The sequence below is a fragment of the Epinephelus lanceolatus genome, chromosome 10, assembly GCF_041903045.1.
Source record: "Epinephelus lanceolatus isolate andai-2023 chromosome 10, ASM4190304v1, whole genome shotgun sequence".
Classification (NCBI taxonomy): domain Eukaryota; kingdom Metazoa; phylum Chordata; class Actinopteri; order Perciformes; family Serranidae; genus Epinephelus; species Epinephelus lanceolatus.
The window spans coordinates 19530050-19549212 of NC_135743.1; the positions used below are offsets into that span (position 1 = coordinate 19530050).

A 19163-nucleotide genomic window follows, 5' to 3' on the forward strand; every position below is an offset into this window, starting at 1 on the left:
TATTCAAACTTTGGAAGTGTATGTGTACTGAAATATATGACTATCAGATGTGTTTTGGATTAATCTGCACAAAATGTGAGGCAGTCATTGATCTCACTTAAAGATGTATTAGCTGAAGGAACTCCAGTGACTAGATCATTCGGAAAAAAAAAAATTTTACTCTATTTCCAACAATATAGAGTTCAGCTCAGAGCCAAATCACAGAACACCACTGTTGCATCGCTCTCTATGGGCTGAACATGTGTCCGCTATGTTGCACCTCTGGCCACGATGTCAGAACTGGTATTTTTCCATCAGCTGTCAAAGGCAATTTCCCAATCTTTCATCATTTATCAGACTTAATAAGCACTTAGATGTTTCTCCAACAGGTGATTACGTAATGTTAAATAAGAAGCAATCGCAGTTGTAGGAGTTCTCTGCATTTTTCTGCTGGCTTTGTGCAGACTTTGTGAGTTCACATTATGCCAAAACCTGTTTTGCAACTTCAAGAGCATCTGGTGATGTTACAATATGGTTTACATTTTTTAAACACTACTTGATCGTCTCAAGGTCAAGTGATTATGGACAAAAGGCTTTTAAATAGCTACAACACTCTCTTCACACTGTCCTGTCCATTAAAGGCAAAAAGCCCCAAAAAAATCATCTTCAAAAAAATCTCTTTTTCAAGAGTGTCCTGGTTAAGACAGGCAGCAGCACAAATAACACAACTGCAGACAATAAAACAAAAGTTTGCAACTGATACCAAGCCGAGGGAGCAGCATACTTTAAAACACCTTTTTCCCCAGTTTAGTACAGATTTAAGGAACAGTTAGCAAAACAAGTCATGGGATTGATCCAATACAACTTGACCTCAAACTACGGCCCTTGTAATTAACCACACAGTCATCATTTAATGCCATATCTGCTGTATGATGAAACAATAAGATGCACTAGTATCAGCATCACTACTTTATTACTGTCCCACTAATGCAGCTCTGTGTGGGGTTTAGGTCAGTCAAAAAGCAAGATTTTGCAGCTGCAAGTTTGTCATGGCTCTTGTGTGAAACCATCCCCCTTTGCAAACCTCAAGCTATGAGACAACAAGGATGTGATGCATTTTGGGTGTTTACGAAAGCAGGGTCTAAACAATTTTGACAGCTGCGTGAATTCTCTGAACTGTGCTGAACTGAGAAACTAATTCGTAGCTTTCCCCTCAAAACAGTGACATGTTCCAGTGATCTATCTCTTCGTGATTACAGCCACCGTCGGCCTCAAAACAGAGCAGAAGTTCTCGTTAATGGTCGGAGTTTATCAGTCAATCACCACAGATCTTTGTCATCTTCAGAAGCAGCAGTTTGTTGGCAAACCAGCGTTTCACAGCTCGAGTTCGTCAGTTTCCTGTGTGGTGTGCAGCAACTTGTCACTTAGATCAGGAGGAGCACACACTGACACAGTCTTCTGGTAAGTGACACCTTTTTTTCCCTCTCGCAGTAGATTTGCTCAAGAATTCACTATTAACTTACTTAAACTGATATTACTCATAAACCATATTTGCAAATCATTCATAGTTTGTACTTTAAAAGTTATGCTTTCACTGTAAACTCCTAACAGCACAACAAGATTACAGCCTGACGCATTTCTAGGTCAAGTCAAACCTTCACATTTAGAATTATAACATTCTTTAAATTGCTGCAGACCTTCAAGTCGAGTCTTTCAAGTTTGTGAGACGAGTACTGAAACAAAATATTGTCTGACCAACATAAGTAGCTAAGTTGTCACACGCTGACTGTGCTGAGAAGGATTTTTTAAAATACAAGTATATTCCTGTTTAAGAACCACGTGAAACGATGTTGGTGAGGATTCTCAGTCATCAAGGTCATGGAAATCTGACTTGCTGTATCGTAGGCAGCTGGATTTTCTTGAGTTTCTTGAAGACGCTGAACTGGACCGAAGTCTCTTGGATGGGAGGTGAAACGTCTTCAAGAAAGTCAAGCAAGTCCAGTTGCCAACGATATGGCACTTAAAACATGTGAAACGATTATCAAATCATTTGTGTGCAAATCACAAAAGCTCCTAAAGATGAAAAACTAGTGTGTTGTTTTGTGTTAAAGAAGAAGTCCCTGAAACATTTGATGATACATTACATGTTTTGCAGGGAGACTTGTAAATGCTAATTATAAATGCTGTGAATGCTGTCTTAGAGTTATTCTCCAATGGAAAGCACTGGAATATATGTACTGATGCGTCAAATGACATTTCCCTCTCTGTCAATACATAGCGTTAAATGTCAGCACGTGTGGAAAATTTAAAAAACAATAATTGTGGCACATGGAAGGATTTATTCAGGTCTTTCCTCCTGCAGCAAACTGTACGTCTGCTTAATTCCTCTGCTAACAGCTGAATGTGTTCCTATAGGTTGCTAAAGCAAAGGCAAAACAGCAAATCCAGTTATCCAAAATGTCGAACCCAGTGGTCACCCATCAACCAGGCGCCGGCGGCTACGGGACAAACGTCCAAACAGGAGAGTGGAGCTCAGGCTTGTGCTCCTGCTGCAGTGACTTGGTTGTCTGTGAGTACCATTCAGGGTGCTTAAATCTGACACTGTTCAATGTTTCTCCAATTCTGTTTTCAAATATTCACAATGAAATACGCTGTCGTTGTGCAGGTGCTCTTGGTTGCTGCTGTCCGCTTATATTGAGCTGCTACACAGCAAATAAGTATGGTGAAAGCTTCTGTTTGGGTTGTGTGCCAGGAGGCATGACAGCCCTTAGGACTCATATGAGACTGACCTACGGTATTCAGGTGAGTTACTCATATGCATTATATTCCAGAGTCTGAAGAAGACAAAGCTTTTGTTTTGTGGTGGTGTTTCATGCAGCAAGTTTCACACAGGAACACTGACCCGCTCTTATGAAAGACAGAGATTTCATAAACGTAGGAAATGTTGGGTGTTCCCTGCAGTTGAGAAACCTAAACTGCGGTAGATTTCTTCATAGAGGGCTGACGTTCCCTTTTGTGATTTTGTTTTAAATCTTTTAACCACAGGGAACAATAACCAACGACGCCTTGATGACCTTTTTCTGTGGGATATGCGAGGTTTGCAGGATGGCGCGAGAAATCCGCATCAGGAACGGAGACGTTTCAACTTAAGAAGACGAAGGCTTCTGGTCCACTATATATACACAGCATGCTCTGTTTGTTGACGATGTCCCGCTATTGTGGAAGTAATTTGTTTATTCCTGTAGCAGGTGTAGCTTTCATACAGACAACAAAGAAGGAGCGGCTAATGAGTTATGCAATTCAATGAATTTAATTTTTGTTACCTGTATCCTTACATGTACGTCTAATTGTGCGACAGTTAGTGCGAGCACTTATCTGCTTCACTGTAAATAAAATGCTTTGTTCATGATTGATGACATTTAAGCATGCACCATTTTGTACAAGATTGTCAATAAAAACAAAATAGATTATGTGATGTTATTTCATTTGCCTCTTAAATGTCAAGTGTGTATGTGGGATTTAGTGCCATCTAGAGGTAAAGTTGTAGATTGCAACTAAATGACACTTCTCCCATGTGTGTAGGAGAACTACAGTGGCCGACACAAAAACACGAATGGCCCTGTGTAGAGCAAGTGTTTGGTTTATCCATTCTGGGCTACTGTTGAAACAATATAGTGTATCAAGTAAATAACATAAGAATAATATCTAATAATATATTTTTTTACCAGATTTATGGGCAGTATACAGTGACATAGCAAAGATGCCAGAGTGAGCTGGTTTCTGGTTGGTATACAAAACCTACAATGTTGAGAACATGAACTGAACCTATACTGTTAATTCGTACCCTAATCTCCCATATCCATATACTTCTCCCACCCTAATCTCTCAGGACAGATTCTGCAATTTACATTGTAAAAAAAGTTTGTTTTTTTTACCGATGGATTTCCAGATTGCTCCCACCCTTACTCAAAATGATAATAATAAAATAAATATTTAAACTTAAACATCAGACAAACATAGACACACATAGAAAATGATAACAGTAATATGATAAGGGAAATAAATAAATAAAACAGAATAAATAATAAAATAAAATACCATTAAAAATAAATAATAAAATAAAATAAAGTAGAATAAAAAATAAAAAGAGAGGAAATTAAAAAAAAAAAAAAAACTCCATAAAGGGCTTCCAGGTCTTGTTGAAGGATTTACAAATATCTCCAAGGGAAAATCTAATCTATTCAGTTTTGAGGTTAGGATACACCATTCAACCCAAATCATAAACCTGGAGGGAATCCCAATGGAAGAATCTGATTTGTTTCTTTACTACACCAAAACTCAAAAGTAAACATGTCCATAGTTGCCAAAAATGTTTGCGAGAGTGCAGGTCTTTTGATGTGGACCACTCATGTTTTTTAGAAATGTCAGAAAATAACTGTATTTTGGGAAATTGTATGTAAAGAGCATAAGTACATACTAGGACATGAGGTTCCTGTCAGTTGTTTGGTGCTTTATTTATGTACACTTTCTGAATAAAATGATAAATATTTGTAGCCTGAGTGTCAGACTGAAGCTCCCAGAACCTTCAGTCTGACATGGCTTCCACTGAAGGCGATTTACAAGGGGGAGGGAATTTGATTTTTTCCCTAACCAATCAGTAGAGATCAACGACTCACCCAGAATCTGACGTCATTAGTATCCATGCCTCGGGGGTGCCGAAAACAAGCGAGCATTGCCCGTTTAAAATGTCTCCGTCGTTGTGCACGCCCAGCTGCATCGCCGTTAAATCCAGTTTAGCAGCTTCCTTAATTTGGTCCTCCATTAACGCGAGTAGTGGCGAAATACCTCGATAGCATCGTCAATGTGGTCTGTAGGATCTGTAGCGGTCGCCATTGTTGCTATCCTCACCAGTTACCCACTGGCGTACAGCTTGACATCAGCATGGCGCTGATTGGCTAATCGCTAGACCCCCGGCGTTCATTGGTCCGTCCAGCGTTTGGACGAGATAAATCACAAATTCATTGCAGTATGCCAGACCAGAGATGCAAGCCTACTCAGCTGAGTGGGCGGGGTCTATGGTCTGGAACCAGGCTAAGATATTTGATCAAAATATTACTAGTAGCAAGCAAGACAGCTATCAGTGGGAGCTGGGGTAAAGAAACACCGCCAACGACCAGTGGCTAACTATTGTGGAAGAAATCTTTTTCATGGAGAAATTAGCACATACTGAGACTACAAGAAGCATAACTAGAAAGAAAATTAGAAAAATGGACTCTATACAAGACTCAAAATCAATAGATACACTGATCCTTAAGGCTGTAAAATGTGTATTCACCCAAGCAGTTTTGTTTCATTAGCTCTTATTATTTTAAATTATTTCATTATTCTGTTGTAACTGACATATCAATGTCACAAAAATAGTTTTCATAAAGATTTAAGTGGGGGAAAAAAGACACAAAATAGTGACCTCCGTAGAGCAGCACTTTATGTAGATATAAATGCACACTAAATTTGACACACTGGACCTTTAATGTAGGAGATTATGATGTGCTGAGCCACCAGAACAGATGAGTATTGTGTGTGTTATTTGGTGAAAAGGAATGTGCTCATAAATCAGTAGTTCCCAGCCTTTGTGGCTGGTGACTACATGAGAAACAGTCCTTAGCATGGACATCTGTTGAGATATCAACATTTCAACATCAGCATTTTAGCGACAGAATGAGTAACAGAAAGTAATTTCCTTTTTTTTTTTTCATTAGATGGATTTTTAAAGGGTTGAATAGGTTAAAGTATCAAGTATTTCACAAGATCAAGAAGGCAGAAGTGTGTGGTGACCTCTGGAGGTCAGGGGACATGATGAGAACACAATGCATAAGTTAATTGAGATTGTAAGGTAATCTTACTGGTAAAGTATAATTTGGATGTGTGCAAATCAGTTTACAACTTTTAATACATGTCTTCAGGCTAAATAACACCAAATAACACTCATTTCTTTTATAGACCGTCGATTTATCCCAGCATTGTACATGTGCCCTTGCTTTAGTCCTCAGGTGAAAGATCAGTATTTCCTTGGAATATAGTTCCTCTGAAATGTCCATTCGCTGTTCTGTAGATGAAGGGTCAGGTTTAATGGCCTTTTTGCATGCCAGTATAAGGATTTTAAACAGATTAAGTCCTTCTTATAAATAATGTTCTCAAGTATTAATGCCAAGTAAACAATCCATGGGTCCCTTGGGATCTTGTAACCTATAGGTCTCTCAAGAATCAAAATAATCCTGTGCCAGAATGTTCGTAGTTTCATACATGACCAGAATATATGAGTGATTGGCATTCACCTGCCCACAGAATGTCCAGCAGCAATTATATTCCTCCACCCTTATTCTCTCCATCTTTTAGAGCTGGTGGAGGTTTGCTGCGACCCATATATATTTTAAATATTTATATATTTATAGGCAAACACGTCAAAACCCTGTGTATCCAGGCCATAGGTTGTTAAGGCCTATAGTTATTCACACTGTGGTGAAGGGTCTAACTGAAAGTTTCACACAAACTTGACCCCGCCCGTTTCCGTATACGTCATAACACACAGCGCGCTGATTGGCTGTCTGCTTCGTGGCCTGGCAACCAGAAGAGGCTTTACCAAACAGACAGAGCCCCTACCAACAAGCATCCGAGCTAGCTACAGACGCTAGCTACCTACGTTTTCTGAGGATATTCAACCGTCCAAACGCCACCATGTCTTCAAGAACTCTGCCTCTGCTGTTCATCAACCTCGGCGGAGAAATGCTGTACATCCTGGACCAGCGGCTCAGAGCTCAGAATATCCCCGCGGACAAAGCTAAGAAAGGTAGCTAGCTTAGCGGCTAACAACAAAAATGTCACCCTGCAGTAAAACGTCTGATAACTGCTCATTCATTTCAGCCCGTTTGCACGTTTACTGGTTGGTGAATTAGGAATAAGTTTTGGCAGTTGATAAGAAGTCAACAGTAAGTTAACATTAATGAGTCAACTGGTTGTCTTGTCCCAAAGCTAATTTGAATTCTTAATTCTCAATGCTCCAGTGTAAGTAAATGGGAAACTGCTCTATTTTTTCCACCCAGAATTTTAGCATATATGCAAATGTTCTATACACCAACATTGGTCAAGCCATGAGTTATTTGTCATTCAACAATCTAGTTTCCAGAACAGCGTTTCATTTATCTGTCTTCCTTTAAATCATAAAGTCTTCACTGTAGCTGGCTGGATAGAGGATGACAGAAGGAAAGGTATTATTACAGAGCTTCAGCATAATCATGCACTCATGCATTTGTGGCTCTTTGCTCTGCTTTGGCCTAGACTGAAGCAACACGCTGGATAAACAGTAGGACTTGAGAAGTAAACAACAGATGAGATTTCATATGCACACATCAGCTCACGAGAAATGTATTATGTGGTTGGCTCTGCACCCAGGTACATCTGGCTCAGGTTCTGGCCACAAACTAACCTCAATAACAATGAAAGGAGGTGTGTTTAAAGGAATACTTCACCCTCAAAATGATGGGTATATATATTTGTATATCTGTTACCCACCCTACGTAGGTTGAATTCATGAACATAACTTTATTTCTTTTATATGCCTCTGCAGTGAACAAAGACTCCAAAACCAGAGAGAATTCTTGATGAATTGAAGTGAAAGGGGTCGACGTGAAACAACAGCAAAACCAAGTCAAAACATCAGTTTACAAACACTCACACAACTCTTGCAGTTTTACTCCAAGCCTCATTTACCCAGTCATATTTCCAGCATTTCCCAACACTTGCATTTTAGCTGAAACTGCATCAAACAATTTGAAACACTCCTGCATAAACAGTCTCAAGCATGCGTTTGAACTTTGCTCAAGTATTTTTTTCATATCCTGCCTCTAAGCGACAGGCGTGGGTGAGTGACAGCAGAGGTCCTGGCTGATACACAAGCTGGGAGGTGGGATTTCAATGAAATGCACATCCATGCGTGAGACTGTTTATGCAGAATTGTTTTAAATATTGAGGTATAAGCAAACATGTATGTTTGTTGATATTTTTAGTTTTGCTGTTGTTACCTCAATTCATCAAGAATTTTCTCTGCTTTTGTATTCTTTGTTCACCACTGAGGCAAGTTTTTTTTCTCTCACAAATTTAATGTAACTCAGTGAGTAATTTCTATACAGATGTCATTGTGGGGGTCAAGTATTCCTTTTAAAGCTACCACACAGGCCCATATTCCACATAGGACACAACATACACTTGATGCGATAAGATAATCACTACATACAATTGTTTCTTAACTCCAAAATATTGTGTATTGCACCTGTTTATTCTGCATATATCAAGAAGATCATCAGGGGTCACCACACTGTCTGTCTCTGCTCTGAGAACAGTCTTACAGTGGGTAAGTTGCACTACAGAGAATAGTACATAGCCTCACTGAGTTAGGCAAGTTGATCTGCCACACCCTTGAGCCAATACAAAGCTTGTGAAAAGTGAAAGTTAGTCAATGAGGCTTGACTTCCTACAGTCACAGCAGTGATTGTGATGACTTCAGCCAATTGCAACAGTGATTGACGGACATAATCACTGTAAATGAAACACTCTTTTTGGAGAGTGAACACAAACATTTTCCTACCTGGCTATTGCCCTGCTACCAAGTAGGACATCCGCTGATGGCTTACCATGCTGCTGCTTTATTAGGGCTGTCGGGTTAGGCTTTGTATGAAATGGTTTGGGCCAACATAGTGTATAGAACGCTGCCTGCTTTTGAGCCTACAGCGACGAGGGTACATTTGTCTAACCTCAGTTAACTCTGTGTACCTTTCTGTCGTGCTGTTTGCCTGACTAGTTATGAATGACATCATCACCACCATGTTCAACAAAAAGTTCCTCGAGGAGCTTTTCAAGCCACAGGAGCTTTACTCCAAGAAGGCCCTGCGGACTGTGTTCGACAGGCTCGCCCATGCCTCCATAATGAGACTCAATCAAGCCAGCATGGACAAGGTGAGTCATCTCGTAGCCCTCCTGCACAGCGCTACACTGAGCATGAGCACATGTTCAATTGTTTTGTTCCTTTTGTCTTCTGATTTGAATTTCACATTAGTACATAAGACTCCACTCATTCATCACATTGTCTCATCAGCTGCACAGTTTGTTTTCCAGCCTCCTCAGTATACACACTAGATCAGTATTTTAGAGTCAAGCATGCTTCAGATCCACATTAGATAAATCTACTCATCAATCAGTGCTTTATGTCCATATATCAAGTGTGTAAATGTTGGATCATTTTGTTGCCTTGAAGCAGAGTGCAACTGTGACTCTGAAACAGTGAGTGATTGATATCTCAAACACTGAATGCTGCTGTATGTGGCTCCCTCTGCTGTTTATTACACAACAATAACATTGTTTTTATTTTGATGGATGACTCAGTGTCGTTATGCATGTGTTTCCCTCCTCACAGCTCTATGATTTGATGACCATGGCTTTCAAGTACCAAGTGCTCCTCTGTCCCCGGCCCAAGGACATCCTCCTCGTCTCCTTCAACCACATGGATGCAATCAAAGACTTTGTGAAAGACACTCCCAGCATTCTCAGCCAGGTTGATGAGACGTACCGACAGCTCATAGAGGTATGACGTGTGTGACTTAACTCTTCTCACATTAGTTTTGGACAGGAGTGTGTAGCGGCATTACACATGGCTTGTTGGGGTTTCCTGCGGTGTGATCTTTGAGTTTTTAGTGGCAAGTTAATTAGGTGTGATAAATGACTGTATAGAAAGACGGACAATGTGTCTCACCTTCTCCTATTGTACACAATGTCGCAAAATATCCATGTACAGCTGCCACCTTGCACTGGTGACATCATTTGGAGCCAGAATCTACATGGTAGCGACCTCCGCAGTATCAAGTTCCTGCTGTGTGACCAGTCGCATGCAGCGCCATTCATCAAAGCACACACAGCTGTCAGTCATAATGTCAGCTTCCTTTTTTATAGCATTAAATAACTACTGAAAACAATACTTATTGGGAAAACAAATACTTGAACACACAACAGCGTGAAAAGAGACACCTTAAATGAAGAAACCATCTTTGGGAAAAATTTATTGATGTGTACCTTGATCTTATTTTTATTGGTAATTCAATAAAGATATACAGAGTATTAATAAACAAACACAGAGCCAGTAAGGAGAAAAAGACAACCCCACACACCCATTAACCCAGGAACAGACAGAGAAAGTCAGACCAGTTAAAGGAAATCTAATAGAGAAGAAAGACGGAAAAAAGGGAAAAATCACGTCAAATTAAGTTGTGTGACATAAGTAGGGGAGTATAGCATGTTTCATTACAATTTTTCAGCTTCCATATTTGCCACAAAAGTTAAAAATTTTTGCCAGGTGGCAAAGACGCGTGCAGCTGATCCTTTAATAAAACAACGGCTTTTCTCCAATTGTAAATGATACAAAACATCCTTGATCCAATGTCCATATGTTGGAGCTGAAGAGTCCTTCCATTTACATGGGATGAGCCGTCTGGACAGAAGTGAGCAGAAAGAGACAATGTCCGATTGGACTCTACTCAAGTTAACATCGCGAGGAGTTACTCCAAATATTATCATTGACATAGATGGGGCAGCCAGCCGTCCAAACAGTGTTGAGAAAGTTTTAAATATTAAAGCCCAGAAATGAAATAGTTTCGGACATGACCAGAACATGTGACATAAAGTGGCTGAAGACTGTTTACGTACCTTGATCTTTTAATTTGGCCCATGTCCCATCTGCTAACATGGAGGGGCGGGGTTTATGACTGCAGCGAGTCCCCAGGGGGCCACCAAGGTATTTTGTCTTCACTTTTGGGGCCGCTGTCAAGTTGAGCGTCTTTATTATACAGTCAGTAGTTCTGATTTTAAAAGAGGTGGAAAGCAAAAAATGCTAGTTAGCTCGTTATACCAAGAAGAAGAAAAAAGAAGAAAATGAAACTACTTAAAACAGCAACTTCTTTTGGTTTTGTCATACAGTCAGGTGTGGAGTACAGAGCTGACTTTACAAAGCAATGACTCACATTGTATCACCAAACAAGATTTTAAAAAAGGCCATGTAGTACAATTTATACGACCCAGAACAGGAAACACATTTCAACGTTAGAAGTGTCATAGCCTTCCAATTCCATCCAATTCAACTAAGTAAACATTTAATACAAGCAATTTAAGTGGCAGTGATTTATTTTTTCTGCTTTCCTGATGCAACATAGTCAGGGATGCAGGTAATTCACTATGCTGTCATAATTCCTTACCATTTGGATTATAATCACATACGCTGAGCTGCAGTATGACTACACATTATGTCAAGTGTCAGCAGCAACAGATGTTTTAAATTGCTTGTTATTTTATGGTAATATGAGATTAAATGGGATAATGTTTAACTTTGATAATAAAGGAAACATGTATATACATACATTCAGTTTGTAGTTACATTTTTGCATTATGTTATAATGTTATCGTTCATCTTTACCTTTTTATTTCTAGATGTACACACCCTTGTCTAGTGGGGAATTCCAGCTGATCAGACAGACTCTCCTTATCTTCTTCCAAGACATGCATATAAGAGTAAGTCCATTATGTTGTCAGGTTTGAATATCTTGGAGAGAGTAAACTGGATAATATTATATTCACTTTTGTTTTTTGTTTTACTTTCCTCACAAACCTGTTTCTCTGTTTTCTCTCTCTGCCAGGTATCTATTTTCCTCAAGGACAAAGTGCAGAACTCAAATGGTCGCTTTGTGCTCCCCACTAGTGGTCCTGTGCCTTATGGAACACAAGTCCCCGGCTTGATAAGGTACCGCTTTATACAGCTTTTTCCACTCAGACCCAAACAGTCTTCACTCTAAAGAATGATGGCGATAACCGAGACTGAGATTAAACAGTTGGCTCTGATCATAAATGTACTTTTGGTCCTTTCAGTGATCTTTAATGTTTGTTTTTTGCCTTTCATATGCTTGCTGATCTCACCCAGACACTGTAATCTTAAGTTAAGTAGGCCTAACTGCAGCTAATAGCATTACTGAGGTTTTGTTGAACAAGCATTTACATTCTAAGTTTAGATGTGTTGCATGTTGAGCTACTAACTACTTTTGTCACAGGAAGAAATACTAAAGAAATGATGTGCATAGAAAAGGTTTGAAGGCATGTTTGTCTATAATAAATATATTTTTTTGTATTTGGCAATTCCAGGATGTTTAGCTGCACTGGTGAAGAGATGGCCAGACTGCAGTTCAGTAATGGAGGAAACTACAATGCTGCTCTCCGGGAGGGATCTTTTGAGATTTTCGGAGACAGGGTCACCAAACTAGGCACAAACATGTAAGGCACAACACATCACAAAAGATGTACATTAACATCAAAAACATGATTTGTTTGTCCTGTATTTATGTAGTTGCAGTGGGCTGATGATGATCGTCTGTCATCCAAGTCATGATATACTTAGAAGAACTAAGTCAAAGGCTTAAAGGGACATTTCATCCCAAAATCAAAAATACATATTTTTCCTCTTACCCTTGGTGTCAGTTGCAGAGTGTTGGAGGTAGCGGCTGTGGAGATGTCTGCCTTCTCTCCAATATAATGGCACTCTGCTCGTGGTGTTCAAAGCGCCAAAAAAAATACAATTGAAAAACTCAACAGCAATGTCTCTTTCCAGAAATCATGACCTGGTTACTCAAGATTATCCACAGACCTTGTTGTGAGCAGTTTCATTCATTCATTGTCCGTAACGGCTTATCCTGTTAGGGGTGGCGGGGGTGCTGGAGCCTATCCCAGCTGACATTGGGCAAGAGGCAGGGTACACCCTGGACAGGCCACCAGACACAGGGCTGACAGACAGACAACCATTCACACTCACATTCACACCTATGGGTAATTTAGAGTCACCATTTACCTAACCTGCATGTCTTTGGACTGTGGGAGGAAGTCGGAGTACCCAGAGAAAACCCACGCTGACACGGGGAGAACGTGCAAACTCTGCATAGAAGGGCTCCCCCACCCTAGGGTTCAAACAAGGAACCCTCTTGCTGTGAGACGGCAATGCTAACCACTGCAGCACTATGCTGCCCTAAAGGAAAAATATGTATTTTTGATTTTGGAGTGAATTGTCCCTTTAAAAACTTTGCGATGGTGTTATCTTGGTGACTTTCCAGAGTCTTAGGTATTTAAACCTATGTAATTTAATGTCAGAATGTTATTACATTACAGTGTGACTGGTATAAAGAGAATTAAAGGCCTGGGATTTCCCACCACTCAGTAAAACATATAAAGACTACTGGATCACTAGACAGATCATCTTTAGCCCCATGTTGCATCAAAGTGTTCATTCTCTCTGTTCTTCTTCTTTTCACTCAGGTACAGCGTGAGCCGCCCAGTGGAAACCCACATGTCAGGAACATCTAAAAATTCTGCTCAGCACACAAAGGTGAAACAGCTTCACTGTCAGTGCTGTGAACATAACTGATTTTATTAACACACAAAATGTTAATGAACTTCATGCACAAAAGTTGCATTCTTAAGGCTGATTTGGTGTTCTCAGTACATAACAGGAACATGAACTTAATGAAGTGACCCTGGTCCAGATGAACACTCTACGTCCTGGTGCATAATCAGCAGCAGCAGGACCTTGTGAATAACAGGTTCAGCATGAATACACTGTAGTGAACAAAGCATTGTGTGTCAACAGGTCAGTGCTGCTCCCAACCCTCTGGCCAAAGAGGAGCTGAATCTATTGGCCAAGTTAATGGGAGGGTTAGAAGTTCAGAAACCAGGAAATGCAGACAGCGGCTTCCGTGTCAACCTCTTCGCCACTGATGAGGAAGAAGAGTGAGTTTCCATATTTGTGTGTGTACTGTCAGTGTGTCGTACGGCACTTGATGAAACAAAACTGCTACCGAAATTAAACTATTTAAATTGTATTAATTACTCAAAACTAACATTGTGACTCTTTTCTTGTCATCACAGAGAGGCATTAATATCAAGACCAGATGAGCTTTCATATGGAGTCATAAACATCCAAGCAACAAAGGTAAAGCTGAGTTATCTGACCTCACAAAACTTTTCTATTTTGTATGATGTAATTTGATTATCAGTATTTGTGTCATGAAAATCAAACTTAACTGCACATTCAGTGACAAAGTCTGACTATACTGTCAGTCGTGTGTCATCTAAGGACAAGTGGAGACTACAAGACTCTCAGAGCTGCTGTGCTGCTCAAACCAAAAAAATTGGGGGGCAGTTGGCGATACCAGAAGACTCGTGAGGCCTTAGTACATACAGTACATTTGTGCACAGTAAAGAGCAGGGTAAATGTCTAGCTTAAATATGAGGTGTCTCACTATCTATATTATATGCATCTAACAGCTGCTACACACACATAATCACTTTCTGCATTTATTGTTTATTTATAACAGGCAACAACAAAGAAGACAATGCCACACCGCACACTCTTCAGTGGCCTGTGTGCCTTCTGCTCTCCTCCTCATTTTGTCCTCTTCTCCTCACTTTATTCTCCACTCCTTTCCTTTGCTCTCTTCTCACTTTTGTCTCCTCCCCTCCTTGTTTTCTTTTCCTCCTTCTTTTTAAGACAATCACACCCTAATTCTTATTGTTAAATAAGATATTAATATTCTTAAAAAATCCCAGGGAACAGATGCATTCAGCAGCTGCAGCTCTGCGCTCCTCCTCTGCACTCTTTGCACACAACATGTTTGTGCAGCACCAAACCACATCAGATTTGTTTAAAATGAATTACCAGAGCCATGGAGAGGGAGACGTAAACATTATTTCATGTCGAGTTTTGGTTTATAAAGATACGTGGAAGTAGGAAAGCCATTCGGTGTCTGTCTTTGGTCCCACTACGCGGTTAGTGAACCCGAATCAGCGAGCGTTGCGCTAGACTAGCTTACTTGTTGTTAAGCTAAATGGCAGGTTATTACCCAAGATAGGCTGGTTGTATTGAGATATTCTTATAGTGATTTAAAACAGCGACAAACAATGCTGAGGCCTAGGGTAAACACTATCATTACCTAGCTGTCCATGGAGGCAGGTCAGGGAGACGTTGATGCTGCTCCACAGGGTGCTCGATTTGCATGGCTGTGACAGGGAAAGAGGAATCAGGCATACAACGTGCTTTTAATTGAGAACTACAGCCAAATTTCAAAGCTTAAATATAAAGTTATTAAAACAAATAAAAAAAAAATATCTTGCAAAAAGGGCACTTATCCAGTCAGAGGCCAAAAGGGCGGAAGCTTGAGCTCCACCTGGGATCTATCTGTACACGTACATGCTGGGTGGGCTGCTTTGACAGGAGCCAATGATCACGACAGTCGCCAAAATCACAAAAAAAATTATGTCCGGTTTGCTTGCATCAGGCAAGTGAGTGATTCAGAGTTTACTGAGCCTCCCTTCTATCTCTTGTGTCCACTCATTCCGCAGAATGCTAGTTCCTAATGTATTCACCAATTTTGTAGCTACGATACTGGTTTTGATTCAGACTGTCTGCTTCCCTGCTTGTTTGGACACTGCCCTCCTCCCTTCTCAGAATCATCTCCAGGGTGTCTCAACTACAAATGGAGCTTGTTTTTGGCTATGATGAAATCAAACATGTTTTAAAACTGACATATCATCCAGGACAGCTCACGACAGGAGCAGGACTCATCTCAGAGCTGTTTGACTCACAGCTTTTTATCTCATCTTATCTTGTCTTATCTAAAAAGTGTGTCTGGGTTAGACGGTTTGACAGACAAGTCTTCTTTTACCCTTGATAAGCCCTGTGATCGGACTCAGGGCCAAATGTTACTTATCTCAATGATAGGCTTAAGATTACACAGTCAGTGATCAGGGATGTGACGCTTTGCCAGTCTAACAGGATTTACTGTGATGAGGTATTAGTCCCTTGTGACGACCACTCTGACACTGTGATTGGTGGATAACAATGTCTTTCAGGACCAGCAGGCCAATGCAGAGCTGGCCAAGATCATGGGGGAATTCACAGAGTCTGGAGATCAATCTCCCAGCGCCAGCAGCAAAGGAGACGACCTTCTGGCCATGATGGACGGCCTGTGACACGGTCGCCCTGACAGAAACGCCCAGGGGGGTGGGGCACAATGCATCGTCAACAGTCTGCTCTACTGTAGACCAGTCTGCTGTCTCTACCTGCGTACACACACTGCAGTGACCTCACGTGCAGCCAATAAACTTTCTTCTTTGGGTGCTATTAAAATGCAGATGTGAGCAGGTGTTCCCATTTGGTTGTCAAATGACCGACTGCCAATTTGCATAGTTAACAACAGAGAATGTGGTGAGCCGAGCTTTAAGCTATGATACACTGTAGTAGTATATTTGCTGTAAACTGAAGTGTTTCAGTGCATCAAAATACACAGTGGGCCTACTGTACATCAGTGTGTTGAACATATGTGTGTGTGTGGCGATAGCAATACATGCTAGCTGTACACAAAACACACATTCCTTTAATTTCACACTAGTACATTTCTCTTAATTATTAATAACACATCCCAGTTTTAGTTGCTTTGATGCGTTATAGCTCATAATTCCATGTTACACGATGTGAAGAGGGAGTTTAACTTCCTCTGTGTTCAATGAACGAATGATGATATTGTGGGGAAATCGGTGAAAACCCAAGTGCTCTTTCTAACGAGATTCAAATTCCCTCAAATCTTTATTTTGGTAAGAGATATTTATATGTTGCATCACACTGTACTACCTTAAAACAATATGAGGAGCAACCTGTAAGACACTTTTCACCTCCCTGTGAGTCTCTTGTGTGGAGCTATGGCCCAGAAATGTGCTCACTGATGAGTACATTATTATAAAATAGAGTAATGCAATATAAGTCGTTGTCTAATATGTAAATATGTTTATTGCATACGTTATTTATTTGAATGTATAATGTTATATGTATAGGGGAGTGCATATTGCTACAGTTGTTAAATTGTTGGATGTGCAATGTAGGATTTTTAATAAATAGATGAAACAATGCACGTTTTTACGCATATTATTGTATGCACTATCATCTGCTTTGGTACTGATGCAACAGAGTGTTAATAATGGCATGAATCTTGTAACAGCTTGTTGTAGTTTAGGAAATATAACAGTAGAGGGAGCTGTTTGACTTTTTTAAATATGTGCTGTATGTGGTTTGTCATAACTGCCACACGCTGCCACAGTGCATTTAAGAGTAGTCACGCTGCCTTTAAAAAAAATGTGCCACATAGGTGATGGGTGACCAAGTTTTTCCACTAATTAACTTGCCTTAAGAGTTAAGGATTCACTGAGATGTAAAACAGCAAATGTGTGATTGATTATAGTTATCTATATTTACATATTTAGCCACCAACCCAGAGCATTAAAAGCAACATGCTTGGATGTAATCCCCAATTAGACTGCTGCTCCAGACCTACAATGAGAATTGCTATAGCAACAGCTATTTGCAAGATATTTGTGTGCAGTGTGCCTGCAGACGGGTCAATGTGAGACTGTGATATAGTCTGCACTCACCAGCCAACCAGTCAGATGCACACACACACACGCACACACACACACACACGAAGATGGTGCATACCATACAGGCAAAACATGCTGAGACACTTCTCTGAATTGATATGGAGGAGGAGGATTGTGGTGAGGTCTTCCGAATAATCTTGGCAAAGGAGAGACAAGAAACACTACGTGCCCTGAGGATAAAACCTACCTGCAAAACAAACAGAAACCAGAGCTCATGCTAGTCATCCTGCAAGACTGCTCACTGGAATAAGCTCACTACAAAACAACATCTCACCATAAAGATTTGTAGGATTGCTCATATGTTGCATTGCAAGGATTATTCTCTTTCAGGGGCGTACTCAAAAACAACACTGTGATTTCTAAAATAGTAAACAAAAGTCACATATTTTAAAGAGATGCTTACCTCACTATGTTTTGAACTAGCACTGTTTGTTCCATGAAGGCCTCAAGTGTGCCTAATATGACAAAAATGTGGATTTAAAAACAAAAAAAAAGGTATTTCTTCTTTCTCTAAAGAAGCCAAAAGAGCCACTAAAACATGTTTCTTTCACAGACGTTGCATTTTGACTTATGATTCAGTTTCCTCTCTAAAGGCTGTGGGCAGGACACTGTAAAGCCACAGGCTGAAGAGTATTTCATGTGGCCGGGGGCATATGCTCTGCTGAGTCAATGCAGGAAGATGAGTGCAACTCGAATGAGCCTTTGCCATTTAGGTTGCCCTCTCTGTCTGTCGCACCTGCCCACTGGTTTGAAACTGGTAGCTGTGGGTGGAAAACAAGGTTAATCAGGTTAGTCTAAATTGGGAACATAGGTGGGCTTTTTCTAAATGTCACAGTCATTCAGAGCTGTGTTGTGCTGAGTAAATGAGTAAGAAATTTCCTAGCTTTTGAGTGAGCTGAGATGGTGGTTGTGTGTTAGGTATTGCAAATTCAACACACGGGCAGTCTCAGATATTGAAAATCTAATGCCTTTATCAGATGAAGTGCTAATTAAACTGTGATAATTAGTTTCACTGAGTCATATGGTGAACATAAATGATGTGCAATATGTGCCTCGTTACAAAAATTGCAATGTAGAAACTAAAATTTTAACAGTCAGAGATCTGTGTGTGCAAAGTTACATTCAGGTGCATTACCTTTTTGACATAGCAACACAACGTTAAGGATTTCCCTGAAGAGAGAAGGCTGAGATTGAATATTAAGTCTATATTTTATGTTTTATTGCTCATTATATTTTTAATTAAGGACTGCACTTTTTTATTATTAAATGCTCTATCATTTCTGATGTCTTCTTCTTGTCGGATGATTGTAAAAACGTGTGTTTTAAGAGCTTTCTGTGGCAGATTTTAATTGTAGAGCTCACCCAAGGTCTTAGTTTGTCATGCAGTGTTAAGTATAGTAAGTTATGTTCTGTCTGACAAATGTTTCACCACTACAATGGTGTTTTTAGTGCCTTTTAAGTCCATATGAGCTGAGTAGTTTTTGCTTGACATAATAAATAACGTCTACACTGACGTTTACAAGTGATGTAGTTTCATAGAACAATAATTTCAACTTTTCCCGTACAGGCAACTATGATGTAATGCGTTTCATTCAGCAACTTTTATTATGCAAAGAATTTCA

The 19163-nt window shown here is 40.1% G+C and overlaps 1 protein-coding gene and 1 long non-coding RNA gene across 2 annotated transcripts; one reads left to right on the plus strand and one right to left on the minus strand.

Moving 5' to 3' along the window:
* The first annotated feature begins 6618 nt into the window (after positions 1–6618).
* On the plus strand, positions 6619–17016 carry oscp1b (organic solute carrier partner 1b). Its single transcript, XM_033639939.2, has 10 exons — positions 6619–6826; positions 8834–8988; positions 9446–9613; positions 11506–11586; positions 11712–11815; positions 12211–12339; positions 13372–13441; positions 13703–13842; positions 13981–14044; positions 15964–17016. Exons 1-10 carry the CDS (start codon positions 6715–6717, stop codon positions 16081–16083), a joined length of 1143 nt encoding a protein of 380 aa, XP_033495830.1. The 5' UTR covers positions 6619–6714; the 3' UTR covers positions 16084–17016.
* Positions 9937–15420, minus strand: LOC144464508 (uncharacterized). Its single transcript, XR_013492205.1, has 4 exons — positions 15302–15420; positions 15045–15111; positions 10729–10880; positions 9937–10513 (listed from the first exon to the last, which is right to left on the minus strand). It is a non-coding gene; the product is annotated as an uncharacterized LOC144464508 (long non-coding RNA).
* Positions 17017–19163: the final 2147 nt, after the last annotated feature.